General features: G+C 53.0%; 6 protein-coding genes across 6 annotated transcripts; 5 read left to right on the top strand and 1 right to left on the bottom strand.

Moving 5' to 3' along the window:
• Window positions 1-1,330: 1,330 nt before the first annotated feature.
• BJX67DRAFT_165981 (uncharacterized protein) lies at window positions 1,331-4,796 on the top strand. The gene is made up of 2 exons (XM_071025003.1): window positions 1,331-2,418; window positions 2,479-4,796. The coding sequence occupies exons 1-2, from the start codon at window positions 1,522-1,524 to the stop codon at window positions 4,402-4,404; spliced, it is 2,823 nt and encodes a 940-aa protein (XP_070890548.1). The 5' UTR covers window positions 1,331-1,521; the 3' UTR covers window positions 4,405-4,796.
• Window positions 4,754-6,162, top strand: BJX67DRAFT_166012 (uncharacterized protein). The gene is made up of 2 exons (XM_071025006.1): window positions 4,754-5,122; window positions 5,184-6,162. Exons 1-2 carry the CDS (start codon window positions 5,102-5,104, stop codon window positions 5,844-5,846), a joined length of 684 nt encoding a protein of 227 aa, XP_070890549.1. The 5' UTR covers window positions 4,754-5,101; the 3' UTR covers window positions 5,847-6,162.
• Window positions 6,163-9,414: 3,252 nt separating this feature from the next.
• On the top strand, window positions 9,415-12,148 carry BJX67DRAFT_165986 (putative G1/S-specific cyclin Pcl5). Its single transcript, XM_071025004.1, has 2 exons — window positions 9,415-10,339; window positions 10,418-12,148. The coding sequence occupies exons 1-2, from the start codon at window positions 9,907-9,909 to the stop codon at window positions 12,085-12,087; spliced, it is 2,103 nt and encodes a 700-aa protein (XP_070890550.1). The 5' UTR covers window positions 9,415-9,906; the 3' UTR covers window positions 12,088-12,148.
• Window positions 12,149-13,479: 1,331 nt separating this feature from the next.
• BJX67DRAFT_166115 (uncharacterized protein) lies at window positions 13,480-14,656 on the top strand. The gene has a single exon (XM_071025007.1). It carries the CDS (start codon window positions 13,665-13,667, stop codon window positions 14,577-14,579), a length of 915 nt encoding a protein of 304 aa, XP_070890551.1. The 5' UTR covers window positions 13,480-13,664; the 3' UTR covers window positions 14,580-14,656.
• A 270-nt stretch (window positions 14,657-14,926) lies between these two features.
• Window positions 14,927-16,673, top strand: BJX67DRAFT_377333 (nucleobase cation symporter-1 family protein; the record flags this gene model as incomplete). The annotated part of the gene is made up of 3 exons (XM_071032080.1): window positions 14,927-15,062; window positions 15,119-15,753; window positions 15,810-16,673. The coding sequence occupies 3 exons, from the start codon at window positions 14,927-14,929 to the stop codon at window positions 16,671-16,673; spliced, it is 1,635 nt and encodes a 544-aa protein (XP_070890552.1).
• Window positions 16,674-16,707: 34 nt separating this feature from the next.
• Window positions 16,708-18,644, bottom strand: BJX67DRAFT_342644 (IPI1/TEX10 family protein). The gene is made up of 3 exons (XM_071028044.1): window positions 18,485-18,644; window positions 18,361-18,433; window positions 16,708-18,254 (listed from the first exon to the last, which is right to left on the bottom strand). The coding sequence occupies exons 1-3, from the start codon at window positions 18,530-18,532 to the stop codon at window positions 17,329-17,331; spliced, it is 1,047 nt and encodes a 348-aa protein (XP_070890553.1). The 5' UTR covers window positions 18,533-18,644; the 3' UTR covers window positions 16,708-17,328.
• Between the last annotated feature and the right edge of the window lie 93 nt (window positions 18,645-18,737).

Consider the following 18,737-nt stretch of genomic DNA (forward strand, 5'->3'; position numbering starts at 1 on the left):
ACACAACTCCTCCAAAGCCCAGAAGTCACAGTCTCTCGGTTTGTTCCCCGTTCTTTCCGTTCTTTCGTGCTGTGGTCCCACTTTTTGATCGGATCCACTGATGATCCCTCCTCTGCTCGAGCCGTTGTGTTTTCTCGCAGAGGATCGCTTGTCTCGCCTCCTTCGAGACTACCAAAAATGGGGCTTCGACAATCAGGAACAGCACCGCAGCGGAGGAACAGAAGATGGTGCGGGATTTTGTTATGATCTCCACAAGATCCAAACCACTCCTCGTGCCTGATATCCCTTACCTCTGCAAAATTCAGGGACTCCATGTCTTGAAGAAAAAGGCACTGGACGACTGTGAGGGAAAGGTCGCACAACTACAACACTAACGCTGCTTCAATCCCCTGGCTTCCTACTGTCAATGGAGTATCTGTGTCCAATAATAAGACTCAGAATTCGAATCGCAATGGCCATTTCGAGCTCCTCTCTTCGAATCCTGCGTGGGTCTCAGTTATGGGGCATTCCATCAGCCTGGCAACAATTTGAGAATCAACTTGATCATCTCCTCCAGATCATCTCGAATCAGAGCGATAATAGGACGATCGAGCGGCATGGCCAGTCTTTGATGCCAGAATCTGCAATCCTGCTCCAAACATCTCCAACCTCTCCACAGGAAGAAGCCATGCAATCTAAACACCAAATATGGTTCAAAGACATCCATCAAGCATCTCTCTGGGGACTTTGCGCCATCAAAATCCTGGTCATACTGCTAACCGAGACAAGAATGATCGGGATCACCCCTCGACGTCTCTCTTCTTCAATTTTGCTTTTTCCTTCATGCCGACTTCGAGGCTGAATTCCGTTTTAGGCGGTCAATAGATCCACTGGCCGTGCAATGTATGCAGACTCTCGACGCGCTCTGGCGTGTTGCTCCTCCTTTCAGCTTCGCTGGCTTGAAATCCTCGCATGGAGGAATGGATGGCTCTTCTTTGGTCCCCACCCTGTCTCTTCATTGTCGAGAACGAGCCATCGACCTCATTTGACGTTTCATCAGTTCTGCGCTCCAGCATGCGTCAATTTGACGAAAAGACAGTTCGGAGAAATAAGTCTTTGACAGCTCACGATTTTCAGACAGCCCTTCTTAAATAATTCGAACGAACCTTCCCCTTCTCTCAGAACTTCTTTTCTTTTCCTCTTGGATAGCCTGGTGGGTTCCGAAGGTCGAAACCTTTTACGAAGCGCTAGCTCTTTGTAGATACCGACCTTCTCGACACGCATTGGCAGGTCTTCCATCTTTTTTTTTTTTTTTTCAAGTTTGATGCCCATTTGAGCTTTTTCGCTGGTTACATGATGCTTATGACCTGACCGGGCCCTTGCAAACCACCCTCCTGTCTCTTCCCAGGATTCAATGAGGCTACGTACATTGTCTCAGATCACTTGGTTCGAACAAACGCAAAGCCCTAAGAGCATTACTGGATACCAAGCTCCTGTCACCCCTCTGCACTCTCTCAATATCGTATGACACCAGTGCTCTGAATGGAGCTGCAAAACCCCATGCGGGAGCGCAACCAGCCGGAAGGCAGCCTCGTTGCAGAGGCCCCAACGATCCCAACTTACCGGCCTCATTCGCAACCTTCCAAACGAAAGTACACGATCTCCGCCTTGGCGCCGAAGTACCAACAGTATCTGTCAATGGCAGATGATTTACAACCCACGGATAAATCCAGCAGCCGAACAAGCAACCAGAATGTCACTGAAACTGTTCGATATATTCAGGTGAATGCATCCTCGGAGGAACATCCGCACTCGGCAGGCGCTCGCGACATGTTCAAAGCAGGGCAAAGGCGCCTCAAGCTGGCCATTCGCAACAAGAAGGGAACAGATCCTAAAGTCAAAGCCGACGATGCGACTCGTCAACTGGGCGCGCTCCAACAGGAGAGATATTTTCCAAAATCTCGTTACCGGAAGCCAGCACACAAGAAGTCTGCCGCCTCAACGGGTTCTCTCTCCAAAACCATCTCGGATCTGAGCTTCAAATCGAACTCGAAGCGAGATGTCGAGTCCATCGGCCGTCCGTGGTTAGAGAATCCACTTGAGTCTAGGAATGCTCCGGGGTCGAAGGGAAGTAGTCAACCGTCAACACTTGACCTGCGTGATCTCGCATCCTTTGTTGAGACAGCTGTGAACTTCTCCTCCCAGGCTGACAACATGAACCCCTCCCCATATCGAGCACCAACAGGACAGGCTTCGGAACCAACTGCCACTGCAACGCCCGTTCATGAGCACATCCCACGATCTGTTGCACTGCCCGTGTTGAGTACCAGTACTTCGCCACCTAAGACGGAGGATACGGAGCAAAAAGGCAGCTATGAACTGTCCAGACCCCAGCTCAATGGGCTGACTCGGTCGAAGACCCCAAATGGCCAACAAAATGTGAGCTTGTATTTTCTATTGGATAGCATACGCATCGTGAAATGTACTAATCCCACACAGTCCAATAACCAGTCGCTCAATAAACCGGGGCCAAAAGGGGTTACTAGCATTGCTACCACCAATCTGGCCACGGTCAGCTCGGCAACCTGTTCCAGGAGCGTCTCAGCACCTACAACGCCGGTTCTGAAACTCTTCCCTGACACGATGCCTCCACGCATGTCGAGTAGAGGGGCTTTGCGCATTCCGATCTGTCGTTCTCCTACCCCTACTCAATCTCTTCCGCCAACTCCTAGATCGCAAAAGCCTACATCATTAGCCGCTCCTTTTGAGCCTGGTAACCGGGACTCTGTCAACTCATCCAACAGTCTTCCCAGAATCCACGAAGATGCCACAGACGCACGCGAAGACAAACAACATACTCCCACTGACCCTGAAAGGCGTTTAGACAATTTTCCAGAAAGCGATGAAACTGCGGTTATACAAGTCAAACACAGCCGACCCCCCTCGTCCCTGCCTCCAGGTGCTATTGATGCCTTTCCCGTTCCTGCCCCGATAGGACCCTTACCCAAAGTACCCAAGCCGATTCCTCGAATTTACGGTCAAGAATCCCAAAGGTTATTGATACACCGACCAACGGATCCGATCGACTCAACGCAACCTGACTTAGAACCGCCCGCCAATGTGGCCCCATGTATCAATGTGTCCACCCCCAACAGCGCGGGCAACAGCCAAAGATCCTCAGGCCGTACTTCCCCATTTCCAGTGCTTACAACGGATGGCAGTGAGGTGGTGGCGGCCCAAGGCGGTGCCCCGGAAGCCACCGGATTGCTTCAACCTCGCCGGAATTCATCCGAGAAAGCAGCGAGGAGTCGCGAAGATAAGGTCCGTTCGTTGATCTTCAGGGATCTCGCCGCTACGAAGATCTCGAGTAAGCATGGAAAGACCGAAAGCCAGTCAACCGAAAATCAGCAGGTTCACATAGCATCGTCATACAGGGGGGATCAATCTCAACCTAGGGCTCATCGACACTACCAGAGGAAGATTTCCCCTAGGCCTTCCTTGCCGATCCCCATGTCTCCGCCTCCATCTGCTCCACCACGACATACCCCCCAAGACCGACGCTACGGCATGAATCCGAAGAGCGCCATGGCTGCAGCAATCGAGAACTACGAGAATCTTTCACGTCCGGGCCCGAACAGCAATACCCGCGTGCAGAGAAAGAACAGCATTCAAGATGTCGAAACGAAGCGTGGCAGGACATCCATGGAGCCAAATTCGCACGACGACCGAGCAGAAACTCCCTTGCCATCTTCCGATGATGAAGGACTAGCGGGGAGCTTCTGTTGGAACCCCCCGCAGAGGTCTTCTGGGAGGCGGCGACGAGCCAAACCGGCACCTATCATCATCGATGCGCCTAGTCCACCTAGAGGGCGGAAGCTAAAGAAAGGCACGGGTACTGATGACATGAGCCCACCGACGCGGCGGGGGCGCGGGAGACATGGTCCAGAGTCTGCTGTCCATGAGCATCCTACTCCACATGACTATCAAACCTATTACCCTCATGGCTATTATACTACAGAATCCAAGCCAACCTCGTCGCTGGAAGGACGCATTGAATACCTCGAGCGCCAGAACAAGATCCTTCAGGCTGCTCTCCTTGCAGCTCTAGACGTGGGAGTCAAACAGGATCTGTCCAATCTATTAGGAGTGCATGCAGCGTCTTCGACCACAAACACAACCCCTCCGCTAACGGGCAGGTCTCTCTCATCGATAACCAACACGTCCACATCCGAGGTACAATATACAGAGCAAGATAGAGGTAGCAGTGATAAAATGCCCTATCACCCTGACAGGTGGTTCGCGCGCCCCGAGTCATTCGGAGAGGGCAGCTACGATAGCGAGGATAGCGCTGAAGTTAGGGATCTCGAAGCCATACATGACTTTGACCTTGACTGGCTATCGGACCGGTCCAGCATTATGGGCTAGGTTTTCTCCATTCTTATACGATCGCGGTTTCTTGTTTGGCCCTCGCTCAAGTTTTCGTCTCGTCTGTTCCTCATGCGATTGCAGGGCATGATATTACAACCACCACTCAGACGATCTAACATTTTCCTATGGTCTTATCGTCACTCATTTACTTTACTCCTAATAGCTCCTCTCCATACCTACCCTTTAATTGTTCGATGATACCTTTTGTTCCATTTTCACTCTCTGGTTTTCGTGTATTTCGTGTACATAGACCGCTCCACATCAAAAACCCTCAATGATCGTAGTCTCGGGCCGGAGACTAGCAGGACCTCACTTTTCAAAAAGATTCGTCTACCCCGATACCGGATATGAATAGTGCATTACCTGGTCAGGTATTCCAAGTACTCGCAGTACTCGGAAAGAGCAGACAACAAGCCGTGGCCATTCATGATCAGCGCAGGGAAGAGTCCATGTCCAGCCAGCTGCTTAGTCATCTATTTTGTTCTGATGGTTGATCACTGCTGGCCCAACAACAAAGCAAGCAGCTTCAATCTTTCGTAATTCAACGACCTTGGTGTGGCCGATACCATAAACCACAAGTGCGAGATCCAACTGACCTTATTTGACGCTATAGGAGGATCTCCAATCGCCGCAACATCTCCAGAGCCACCCCAAACCACCTAACTACCTTATCCATTCTCCCCGCAACAATCCAATGATGGCGAACTCAATGACGGTGAGCATCCCCTCTCATTGAAACGAACGTACACTAATGGCGCTACCTACCTTCCTCTTAGTCCCCTCAAGTCCCACAGCATGTCTCGGCGCTGCTCTCCCACCTCACCTCCCGCCCAGGCGTCCAATCCACCTTCATCCTCTCCCGAAAAGACGGCTCAATCATCCAAAGCACCGGCCTCCTAGCACCCCCAAAACGCACAAGAAGCGAGACCTCCTCTCCAACTCCCACGGCTGCTCCGTCAGCAACAGAAGACAACCCTGCTGCCCCACCGTCTGCCACTTCTCCCGCCAATGACATCCACACCTCATCCTCAACAACCCAGCAACAAAAGCTGTACCAGCCCTCGCAAGCCGAAACTCTAGCAGCACACATCTTCGCCTTCGTATCCAGCGCGTCAAATCTAGGTCTCTCGCTTTCTCACCCAGTTGGTGACGGCGCGTCTCCAGATTCGAATGCCAATAGCGTGCTTGAAGGTGGTTTGGGGGATGCCGGGGGGGGCGGTACTACAGGTCGGGAGGATGGGGCCGAGGAAGGAGAGGGCTCTGAGGCGCAGGATGATGACGAGGTGAAGCTTCTCCGGTTGCGGACGAAGAAGCATGAGATTGTCGTGGTGCCGGATAAAAAGTATCTACTGTGTGTTGTGCACGATGCGACGGCGAATGCTTCCGGTGGTAGTAGTGCTGCGCTGGCGACAGGGGTGGGTGGGCGATTGGGGAGGTAATGCGTATATTCTTCGAAGTTGAGCCACCTTAATAATGTCTTGGGACTTGGTTGGAGGATCCTATGTCTCTGTCTTCAATTTCTTTGCTGCTTAACGGCTTGCTCCGGTTCTGTCTGTATGGGAGATACCCAACTAGAAGGAGGATTTTCGTTGCTGGACTTGTACATACAGGCTCTTACCCCGGGTAGGGCCTTGGGGGTACTCCCTATGGGTTTTGTGTGGCTCTACATGCGCTGGATATTCTATTTAATGGAGGTCCAGTTCGTCGGTTGGCATCCGAGATATATATCTTCGTCCGAACTATACACCAATTTTAGTTTCCCTTTTCCCTTCTTACTACCGAAGGTTCCTCTTGGCATCGTAGAGATACCTCTCAACAAAGCCAAAACAATGTATGGCAACTCGGACCCGGAAAGGCGTCCTCCAGATCCCAAAGAACCAGGGAGATTGAGATGGATTGAGATGAAACCCTTGATTATCCCTGAGAGCTTCTATAGTTGGAATATCCTTTGCCTAGAAATGTACTCGATCTTCCTTTGCGTTGGTGATCCGAGATATATACTTCCCGGCACTTGGGGTTGTCGCCGAGGCATCACGAGCTTACCCTGGCTTGAGGGAGGAGAAATATTTGTCATGCAGGCATAAGGATAGTGGTAATGTACGTACGAATTCTCTTTCTACTGGAAATGACATGCAGATCGTCTCCAACGCCCTGGGCAGGTCGGAGAGATGGGTGTGTATCTTCATAAGGAATATCACGTGATATTATGCTGAAGAATGAAGAACTGAGCTCACTTTTCCAAGGTTGCCCGGCCCCGCCACCTGCCCAGGCAGGAGAGAAACCTTCCTTATCAGGAAGGAGACTAGTCCTATTCAGGTACATTCGCCGGTGAACCTTGAACTTGGAAGGGGTTTCTTCGCAAATTATTCTTATTCGGGTCTTCTAAGTTCGTGTTGAGTTTCTGGCTTCCGTTGGGTCATCATCGCCTTGATGTTGTGCTCTTCGTCCAACTATCGTTTTAAATATCCTCTCAACTCTGCTTGAGCAAGGTTGACGTTCTGATGCTTAACTTATCCTCGTTTAAAGTTTGTCCCTCGTCGTTCCATGGACCCGTCCTGGGGAAGGCCATCCCAGATCGGCGGGCAGGGAATAATAGGTGGAACGTGATTGGACAAGAGAGACATGACTCAATGTGCATGGGGTGCGGGTAAAGTAGGGAACTTTTTGAACTCCAACTGCGAGAGCGGTGCAGTGGCAGTGACGCCTCAGGCTATTCTTAGGATTTCGCCTGCCTGCTTCTGGAGCTCAGCCTGCCTTGCTCGGCTCTGTCGGAGGGACAGACAGTTGCAAAGCGCCTGCTGTGGCGATATCATGTCATACAAACTCTGAGATAATACGGCCTCATGTTCCCGGTTGGACCGCAAAGCCGTGGGCTGTCGGAGGGACGGAATTATGGTGGAATACCATCCTCGAGTGGTGGCTCTGATGACTGTTGTGATTACGAAGTTCAACAAAGTTTAGTGGCGAACAAGATGGGCGCAAACCGGAAGCTGACTCAGGTCGACTGTTCTGCAAAGCAGCTCCTCAGCACCGCGAACGATTGGATGAAGGACAAGCCAGGTTGAGGACGCTGCCTGCTGGTTCCACAGCCAGTTGTCATTCTTGTTCTGTGTGCAACCAGAACTGGAGCCTGGGTTTGGTTCTTCACCTCCACGCCAACGGGGACTTGATGATGGTGAAGAACGAGATAAAAATGCAAGCGGGCTGAGAATAACAGTCTCCAGGAAGAGAACCTCCCTCCACAGTGCTGTGGTTGGGTGCTGCTGCCTCCGCCAAAAAGCCAGCCTGACCTCAGATCGTTCTCACGATGGGCGGGTTGTGAAACTTCAGGGTGGCGTGGCTGGCAAATCCAGTCGCGGTGGTTGGCTGGCCGCCGAATTTTTTTTTCTTTGGTTTGGGCCGTCATCCTCCGCACTGCATCACGAGAAGGACAGCGAATCCAACTCACTGGGCAGCCGCACCTAGGAGCAGGGTGAGGTCCTTGGACGGTTTGATGGGTGTTCATGTTCTCGTCTCCTTTCTATCAAATGAAAGACGTTTGGATGGAGACAGGGTTGCCCTCTTTGGAATTCTACACATACACTTCCGACGATGAACACACCCTTCAACCTTACCGATATCGCGCTCCTGCGGGTTTACTTCGGGTATGGGGGTGGAATTCCAGATCGAATCTCCCCAGAACCCACAAAAGTCCTTGCTAAGCCTGATGAACGTGAGGCAGGTTATTGAGACGTTTGGCAGAGTGGAATCCAGCCACATGTCTTTCGATGTCTATCGGCGGTCGCCCGCTGCAATCGAGACCGTGTGAGCATGGGGGACCAAAGGAGAAGTGAGAGAAGCCCAGGCCGAGAAAAAGCGGCGTCAGACAGTCAGGATGGTCACCCCAGGTCGAAAGGAGGAATCTGGCAGCTTGAAGATGAGCATGAGGTTATTGGAAATAATCGCCGAATTAAGAGGTGTAGAACGAATAATTATAGAAAGGAAGTGTCCAGAAACTGTCCAAGTCCGGCTGTGTTCGACAAATCTCCCGAGTCGAGGCTGGGGGGAGTGAAGGCGAAAGAGTCATCGATATCCGCACCCGGTCGGCGTCAGAGTTGGTTGACTCTGCTGCTCCAGTTCTGACCAAATCCCCGTCCACCCTCCTCCCTCTTCTTCCTCTTCCAGGGCTGCCTTTACTCTTCCCTCTTGCCCTTCTATCTTTATCGACCTCAAATAATATATCTCAACCTCTTCTTTTCTCTTTCTATTTCTCTTGATGATAATATTGCTTGTATAGTTCTCCTTGCTTTCTCTTTTACTTGCTGCTCTTTGCCCTTGTTCGTGGTCGCTACGTCCGCTCACTTCCTCAGTCCCGCCACTCTTGCCACTGGCCACGGTGAGTCGCCCTCTGATCTTGACGGTCTTTGCAAACCCTGCCTTCTAATTGTTCCTCACCTGTGGCACACTCTCCTTGCTCTTTCCCCTTTGTTCTGCCTGACCCAAACATCCCTCTCTGTCTTTCCAACTGGGCCCCCAAAGTTAGTCATTTGGGCTTGGACTCCGCCGCGCCTCCCGCAGAGTCACCAGACGGCGGACCCTTGGTTTCTGCCCGTTCGCCTTTGGAGTGGGAGTCATAACCAGGCGTCAAAGGACCCATAAATTCGAAGAGCTCTCTTTGCTGACTAGTTCTCTCTCACATCAGCCTACTCGAGCCTCATAACGACTGCTCTCCCTCTTGTCGCTTGATCTCGTGTTCGCCCCTCGATAAACAGCTGACTGCCTACACAAGCGCTGGACGACCACCGTACCTGCCTGCTTGTCCTGTCGGTCCGCCGTTCTATCGGCTCGCTTCTATAACTTCTCATTCGCCCCCCCGTCTCAAAATGTACCCTGCTGTTTCGAAGTCTCTTGTTCCGGTCACCTGTGCTGCAGAATCCATTATCCCAGATCTCCGAGTCTCCCCTGGCATGATTGTTGCCTCTTACTGAGTCATATCCTATCCAACATCTGTCTTGAAAGAGTCACGTTGGTTCTATCGACGTGTCTCTCTGCTCTCGTGATATTCGGCTTGATCTATTTGGACTCTACACTTGGTGACCGGAACATCGGACGGTGACTCTTATCCTTCCTTTCCTTGCCACATTATCTCCGATATCTTACATATCTACCCTCACCGTCGCGACTTCTATTGGATGACACTACATCCAACTCCCTAAAACCCCAACCTCTATTCTGATACTCTAATACAAACTGGAGTACCATCTCTCTTAAGGCTCGCCGTCGCCTGCGAAACCAAGACGGTTCCTTGTCTTATCGCTTCTCGTTCACGGTTAATTGCACAACGGTATTTTTGACACACTCACGGTTACACTAAGATCACCACATCGCCCCTGACTATATTCGAACTGTTGATCATACGACAACGAAAGGCGTTCAAGCTTGAAAGGTCTTTTGGAATACTCTTGACAACCATATATTCTTGAGGGTGTTCGGGTCGCGAGACGATACAGTATCTCGGATATGACAGGGATTGACGCGTTCGGTTTGAGGGACTCAAACCAAGGCATACCTTTCAAGGCGCCTTTTCCGCATCCATATGCCTCATCGATCGCGTCTTCGGCATCTTCCTCCTCTTCCTCGGTCTTCTCGTTAGATGGGGTGTCCACCCAAAGTTCCATTTCTTCCACATCAACAAGCTCCGGTGATGTGATCTGGGAGAATGAAGGTGAATACCAGGTCGGAGGACGAGGACTAGGTGCCACTGGTGGTGTGCGTGGTTGTTCTCGGGGGGATGCCCCCAAAGCTGCTGATGCTACTGTTCCGCCGGAGTTGCGTAGGCACCCCCGACGTACAAGCAGTAGCCTGCAGTCTAGCGGCGTATCATGTACTCGCCCTCCGCCCTGTCTTCTACGGCAGTCTGAGCGGAAGGTGAACTTTGTTGACAACCTTGTCGGTGAGTGCGGAGAATTAATATCTAATCCCAGTTGGAGTTTGGAGTTTTGGTGCTAAATTTTCTTCTTCTCATGTCAAGATACTGCGTCATTGATCGTCGAAATTATTTGGCCTTTGTCCGCGGTATCACTGCGGAGTGACTCGACGACGGGATGTAAAGGTGTACTGCCTCTTCGCACCTTTATCCAAGAAACTCTTCGCCGTTCGCGGACAAGTTATAGCACGTTGCAGGTAGCACTTTACTACTTGATCAAGATCAAGCCGCACGTGCCAAGCCCTGATCTCGCGCAGGATCAGTCAAGGTCGAAGCCAGTTTGCCGGGCCATGCAATGTGGCCGACGCATGTTCTTGGCAGCCCTGATCCTTGCGTCAAAATATCTTCAGGATCGGAACTACTCTGCCCGTGCCTGGAGTAAGATTTCCGGCTTGAACACCCCAGAAATCAATCAGAACGAGCTCCTGTTCCTGGAAGCTGTTGACTGGAAACTTCACATTCCTGAGGCCACCTTCCAGCGCTGGACGGATATCGTTCTGAAGTACACCCCGGGCGCAGGTAGCATGCTCCCTCTTGACACGCAGTCATGGCGCACCGTCATCCCCAAACTCACCCCCGAGCTGGACGAGATTGACGACGAGCCTATGACTCCGACTAGTATGGGAGGATTCGACGGTGGTTTCGCGTCTGATTCCCCATCGCCCCGCAGCACCTGCACGCGAGGACCGATCTATCCTCCGTCTTTGAATGCTGAGCCCAACAGCCTTCCTGCTATATCACAGATCCCGGAGCTGAACAACAGACCAGAAAGTTCTCACCCATCGCTACCACCGATTCCGAGGCTTCCTATGCTCCCCACACCTCAGATGACGCCCCAAGCGAGCAATGCTTCCACTCCTGCTGTGAGCGGCAGCTACCGCCCGTCTTACCGGCGCCAGATGTGTGCGGCCATGTCGCAGAGCATGTGTACCGCGCGGTCAATCTATGACCAGCGCCCGTCACTGTCGCTCTGCTCCAAGGCCAGCACACTAGATGGTTTCCCGACCTTCATGCGCCGGTCTTCACTGGCTCGCTCCACTTCATCCGCATCGTCCCCCGAGTCCATGGTTTCGGATGTCTCGACACTGTCCTCCCAATCCTCCCGTTCTTCTCTGTCCTCGAGTTCTTATGGACCTATCGCGCCTACTTTGCCTAGCCTCGCGGTCCAGGCGGCGTTGCGATGCACTGGAAACTCTTTGAAAGAGAATCGAAAGCAGCACCTCCCTATGGCATCTCCTATTGACGAGATCTCTTTCAGTGACGCCCCCAGCTCACCCGAGACCTTTTCGGGATCTAGCAAAGCCCCGGATTTCTCTAGCTACTCGCTGGGAGCCCCGGAAGATATGACGCACGAAGCTGCTCACAGCCTCTGTCAGCTCTCTGAAACTGTATCACGGCCACACGGTCAAGGGTCTCAACGACGCGAATGCCGCAAGCGTGGCCGGACCGGATCTGATGATGTCCAACTGCAGCGCCATGTGCGCCATTTGATGCGCTCTGACACCGTTGTAGAAGGAAACATTCGTCCGGATGGTAACTTGGCAGATTTACTGCACAAGCCAGAGCCAGGGAAGCATTCATCTCCCTCCCTTCCGTCACTAAGCGCCCTTGGTTTCGGTGCTCCACTATCCGGTCCTGTCGGCATGAAGCGTGCTTGCTGTGGTAGTGAAGCAAGGAAGATTGCACTTCACCCTGGCTTGCGCGCCGACTACTGATTAGAATGGATGGTTTTTGTCATGAAAAGAGCCTCATTCTCCCCATGCCCGTGGTCCTGTTCCGAACCCGGTTACGATTTCTTTTCTGCATAGAAAGGAAAAGTTGCTATTATGAAAACCGCTTATTGCATAATTTCTATCTGGTACCGGCTCTTCAACTCGTCGACCGAGTTGCTCTCTTTCTGACCTTTCCAACGGCCCAAAGAAAGAGACACATGGGCTGGGAAAAAGTTCACCGCGAACCTCTCTCGGAAGTCCTTTTTTCGCAGTGGGAAAAAGCGTGTCCTTACTTTCAAACTCATCATTGTATATACCCTACCGTTGTTGGGCGTGGGGGGATGGGAGCTCTTCTCTTGATCTTTAACCTCTCTTCGGCGAGCTTGATCCAGCTTGCTGGTGTATGATGTATGTCGAGGTGGGACTATTGCGTTCGTTCTTGTTTCTTTGATGTCACTTATTTGGTTGGCCTGCTACTTTCCATACGAAACGGAGTGGAAGGGAAGGGAATGCATTGATTGACTTGTCTGCAACCTGGTCTGATCCGCGCTTCGACTGGCGGCGGTCGCCGTCTCATCCATGGAGTAGGAGCTTAGGATTGCAGAGGTACTGCAGTCTGGTGGAGTTCACTGGGGTCCTTCGGAGTGTTGACCAGGTTTTGTGCTTCTGTTTTGATTTGGCTCTGTCTTTGTTTCAAAGTCCTGTTCGATAGCACCAGCCAAGAGGGAGTTAACGTATATAGTTCAACAGGATTTTGTTACATTCCTCCTGCGGCTGGCCTTCGAGTACGCGAGATCGTCCTCAGTTCATCCCCCGTTCTTGATGCTCACACTTGGCTCTCTCCTTGGGCCTCTCACAGCTCAACGGAGGCAACGCCTCCAATCATCGATTCCTGCAACCTGGATCGTGCGGGAGGCCTCGCGCCAAGGACGAGAACACGACTCAGAGCCTCATGCGTTCCTCGGCTGGTGCCCCTCCCCCACGATATCGGGAACGTGAGACCAACATCGAGCGATTATGAGTCACTGCGTCCAGCTCCCTTCGCCGGCATCGGTGTGGAGGACGACGAGGCTTGGCTTGGGACCTCATGATTGCCCGAAGAGGTGAGTCACCGCGACGACCAGGTGGTGGCGATGGTCGGACGCCTGAACCGCCAGGCAGGCAGACACTCAGGCAGACACTCAGGCAGCAAGGCCGAGGATTTTTCGGGATCGGGATCAGAAACCGGCCGAGACCGGATGTATTATGTAAGCCGACTTTCGGGTCTGAATTATATAAGCATGGAAAACAGTCACATGACAATGACGCGCTGTTTCAGGACTAGCGCAATCTGATAAGATAGTAACTGTCCGGGGCGGCGCTAGGCCAAAGCGGGTAGTATCCTCTGGGTGAATTCGGGATCGAGCTCTTGGACTTTCCCCCTCGCTTCTTCCTTCTTTCCCCCGTACCACCTTCCTTTTCCATGGAGAATTTCGGTGAGATTGACAAACGCCAATTTATCTAGGTTTTCTCTCTCCCTAGAATACGAGCTCCAGCGCCTTTGTTTGAACCTCGAGAGGCGTTTCATGTGACAGCCCACCATGATGCCCTCTCCAGTTGCTGGATTGGTCTACGGACTCCTCCTACTTGGAATGCTCCTTCAGTACATAACGGCTACTCCTCTAGCAGCTCGAATCAATGAGACTCCAGACCAAGCCCTTCTGAACGGAGCGCAGGATTCATCTCGCCTTGAAGAGAGTGTTGAGCAAGACGCTATCTTTGTGGGCTCCAACTCTGACGAAGTTACAGACGAGTCAATGCTAGCACCCTCGTGGTTCACTTCAACTCTAATGGCACGACGCCTTCTAGCGCTCTCTTCCTCGGGCGTGGCCTCGACCATCTTCCCAGTCACCCTCCCGCCCGGAAGTCACGCTCCGGCCGCTGTTGCCGGGCAGTCCGTTAGCCTCAAGGAATACTTGGCCGACTGTGACGAAGCGCTCCCCTCGAGTGCCGGAAACGGTGGGGATGGTAGCCCAACTTTCCTTGCCCTCCGCGTAGCAACAACCTTCCGCAACACTGCCGCGGGCTCAAACATCAGCCTCTCGATCGACTGGTGGGACCACGTTAACAACACCAGACCCGTGATCCCTGGATTCCCGCTCAGCGCGGCGGGCTTGCCACGCGTGACATTATTCGGGTACGTCGAGCCGTTTGAACAGCCTATTCCGCCGCAGACGGAGGCGGCGCTTCGCTCCTGCTATACGGGCGTGCACCCAGACGCTCAGGTCTGGCTGCCAGGCCGGCCGGGATCTCCGCACTCGAGCTTCTGGGCGAAGATGGTGGTTACGCAAGTATATTGGATTGGTGGGTTTGGCGGGTTCCAGCAGATTGGGTGGATGAATGTGACGGAGTGGAATGGGATTCGGCGGAGGGGGAGTTTGCCTGGGATTGGTGACGGGCGGGGGTGGGAGAATGTTCGGCTTCCGGGGGAGAATTCGCTGCCATCAAGCGACTGACTGCACGAGAAGAGGTTGTAACTTGAACGATTCATGAATACTCCGAGTATGGTTAGAAGGTGGGAGAGTCCCAGGATCCGAGATAAGCTGTACGAGATGCCAGACCAGACTCACCAATGGCAGCTGCCGATGGTTATCTCAATCTTTCGATCCTTATCTCTCTGAGTTAATGAAGAAAGCATCTGCATCGCATGTCTTGATGATGGTGTCTCGCTTCCCCAGGTGCATCGTCCCTGTGTAACACTCCACATTCCTTGCTCGACTTGTTGCTTTTTCTCCTTCCATGACAACACCCCTCCCTTCCACTCGCTGTCCACCTCCGTCTGTCGAGCTTCTTGGATGACAGTATGAAATTCCCCCGTCCTCACCTCCGCGTCGCCCAGTCGCAGTCGGCCTTCGCTGATGGCAAGTCGCGCTGGACGAATCTCGACCTCGACCCTGTCCCCCGCGCAGGCCGACTCTGGGGACCTCTGAGCTTCGTATGTACGTCCAACGCCTTTTAGGAATGTGTTGACTTCTGTAATCCTGACCACGGCCAGCATACTGGATCTCCGACGCCTTCAACGCCGCCACCTGGCAATTCGCATCGAGCATCATCGCCGTCGGTCTCTCGTGGCGTGAGAGCATCGCGGTCGTCGCCCTCTCCTTCTTCATCATCTCCTTCGTTATAGCCGCCAACGGCGCCGTCGGCGCAATCTACCACATCCCTTTCCCCGTCATCGCCCGCGCAAGCTGGGGCTTCTGGGGCTCGTACATAGCGATCATCTCGCGCTCCATCCTCGCGATCTTCTGGTTCGCCATTCAGAACGTAAACGGCGCGAACGCCGTCAAGGCCATGATTGGCGCAATCTGGCCATCCTTCCTGACCATGCGGAATGCGATCCCCGAAGACCAGGGCATCGAGACGAACACGATGATCGCGTATCTAGTCTTCTTCATTGTGCAGTTCCCGTTTCTTTGCATCCACCCGAATAAGGCGCGGTGGCTGTTTATTGCAAAGTCCGTTATCGTGCCTGCTGCTTGGATTGCGATTCTGGTTTGGGCATTCGTGGCTGAGGGCTCAGGGCCGATTTTCGAGCAGAAGCCCACGGCTTCGGGGTCGCAGTATAGTTGGGTGTTTTTGGCCAGTATGACTTCTGTCTTGGGGAATTATGCGACGTTGAGCGTGAATCAGGTACCTCCAACCTACACTCTATATATGACTGCCCTGCTAAACCACCACCTAAACAGTCCGACTTCTCCCGCTACTCCCGCGTCTCCCCCAAATGGCAACTCCTCTACATCCCCCTCCTCCCCATCATCTTCACCTTCATCTCCTTCATCGGCATCGTCGCCTCCTCCGCCGGCTGGTCCCGCTACAACACCCCCACAATTCCCTGGGACCCCATCGTCCTCATAAGCCACTGGTCCAGCCGCGCCGCGCGTTTCTTCGCCGCCTTCTCCTTCGCCCTCGCCTCGCTCGGCGTAAACATCAGCGCGAACTCCATCTCCGCCGCAAACGACCTCATGGCCCTCCTTCCGGAATTCGTCAATCTGCGCCGTGGCCAGATCATCTGCGCCCTGCTCTCGTGGGCCCTCGTCCCCTGGAAAATCCTCGAGTCTGCCGGGAATTTCCTGAACTTCATGTCCGCGTATGCTATCTTCCTGGGGCCCATTGCCGCCATCATGCTCTGGGATTTCTGGCTCATCAAGAAAAGGAAGTATGATACGCTGGCGCTGTATCAGCCGTCGATGCCGACGTACCGGTTTGACAGCGGCGGGCTGTTACTTAATTGGCGCGCTGTCGTGGCGTTCCTTGTTGGTGTGGGTCCGTCGCTGCCTGGGTTGATTCATTCTGTGAATGAGGAGATTGATGTTGGCGTTGGGATTCATCCGTATCAGTTTGGGTGGCTTTTGGGGTTTGTAGGGACCAGTCTTGTCTACGTTGCACTTTCTATGCTGTTCCCTTGTGTGGAGTGTTTGGTGGAGAGGGCGGTTTATGCGGATGAGGTTTATGAGGAGAGAGAGCGCGTTGTTGATGGGGTTGAACTAGGATTTGAGGGGGATGTTGCTAGGGTTCAAGAGGGGAGTGGGAAGGAGAAGGGGCTTGTTTAGTGCTTTGTGGATAGTGTATATACTAGGACCAAGGTCCGATTGCGAGATATATAAATTAATTTATAGCAGCTTTGTCTGAAGAAGTTAGAGCTCTGGCCTGAATATGTATATTTGGAAAAGGCCAGCCTAGATATAGGGTGAAGAAGAGGTGATGTTGGCATCATATATTGTGCACCCATCGACCAGTACCTGAGCATTTGTGCCTGGTCTCCCGGTTCCCGGCTATTCCAGCTCGGTTGTGCTGATCTAAATCACCCTTGCCAGCGGTGGCGAGGGTTCTCATACTGGCAAAAGAAGCGTGAGTTTATCGCGCCTTTCCTGTGGTATGTTGGGATGGGCAGGAGGTCGAGATCTATCAGAGAGTTCATCAGCGCCAATGAGAGGCGTAGAGATGCAGATATCGTAAGGAGTGTTGGACTGTAGCCCGGATTGGATCCACAATGGTCCTTCCCCCGTCGCCCTTCTTTCTGGGTTTCTTTGTTGTCCAAATCAGGCGCATTAGGCCTTTCGATTAGAGGTTGCGCATGACGAGTAGTACCCATGGTTGATGACTCTCAAGGCTCCTCGGAGGGTGTCTGTCATACTGAAGACGGAAAGCGCTCCTCGAGTGTTGACTGGGTGGTCCTCATGGGACACCGCAATTCCTCGTCCCAAATCAAGCCCTCGCCTCAACTAACACCCTGCTCACTCCAGCACTGGCCCTCCCAACCTCGCCTCCCTCTGCCCTCGCTTCAGCAACGCCCCTCTCCACGGCACCCAAAAACCTCCCCTCAAACACCCTCCACCGGTCCTCCCGCGTCTCATACATCTCCCCCTCCTCATCCCTCGGCTTCCCAAACAGGTTCAGATAGACATACGGCGCCGCCGTCTGCGGGATCATCTGGGACCGGAACTGACGAATCGGGAAGGAGGCACCACCGCTTCCTTCCCCATCAGCGGAATCAACATCCGACGACGGATCCGGAGTTCCAATCCCCGCGTCAAGGAAATCGGCAAGAACAGAAAGAACCTTCACCTGCGGCCGACCCTTCGCGCCTGCCTTCCCGAAACTCGGGCGGTTCGTTGAATTCGATGAACCGGCTGAACTCGCGGAGGTCCACTTCGACGAAACTTCGCTGTGCCACCCAAGCACGGACAGGAAACAATTCAGGGTCTTCACCCACCCTCCCGCACAGCTTACCACCTCCTCCCCCGCAACCTCAACCAGCCAGCCCAGCACCTCGATACTCGAGAGCCGGATATCCGGCGCCAAATGCGTCATCCCTGCCCGGATATAGGGTAGTAACTGCGACACGTGGTCTGCGACATCGCTCTCGGGCAGGGCTCGGAGGAGTTTGAGGAGGTTACTCCGCACGCTTGTGTTTACGTCTAGGAGGAGGGGGAGAAGCTGGGGTAGGAGGAGACTTACGGGCTGTGGGAGGGGAGAAGATACAGGGCGGGATGTGATTGAGGTTGTGAGGTGGGCTAGGGAGTCGCGGCGCTGGGAGTCGGATTTTGAGGTGAGCAGCGAGAGGTGGTGGGTGAATTGAGTTGTCGTGGATGGGGCGGTTAGTTTGAGGGATTGTTGGTTTAGGACGATTGCTGCACGTCATGCTTTGATTAGTGTTGTGTCCCCTGTACATGGAGAGCTCGAGTTGAGAGCTTGGACGGTGTATGATAGCCACGTCCACTCTGGAATAATTCGTACATTTTGACTTGAAGCTGGTGTCGGTGAAGTTATCTGGTTTGGCTTTTGCCTTGCCGACTTTCAGCTTGGGTTTCTGTGCCTGTATTAGTACGGTCTCTTCAAGAAAACGAAGGAAATGCCATACCTGGAAGTCCTTTTGCTTTTCCTTCTTTCGTTTCTGGCTGGCGCCCATCTTGGTACAGGTTGTTGACGAGACGGTCGAATGTGAGTTTCAGAGGGGTTTGCCCGGGGCAGTTGGCGTTTTTATTGCTATTGAAGGGTTGCTGCAGAGGAGAAGATTATTTGTTCAATTGGCTGTGAGGCTTGGGACGATTTTACGAAGTTTTATAGTATCACGTGAAGTCACGTGTACGATTAACGGCGCAGAGATTGAACTG

The sequence above is a fragment of the Aspergillus lucknowensis genome, assembly GCF_044049455.1.
Source record: "Aspergillus lucknowensis strain CBS 449.75 chromosome Unknown BJX67scaffold_3, whole genome shotgun sequence".
Taxonomy (NCBI): Eukaryota; Fungi; Ascomycota; class Eurotiomycetes; order Eurotiales; family Aspergillaceae; genus Aspergillus; species Aspergillus lucknowensis.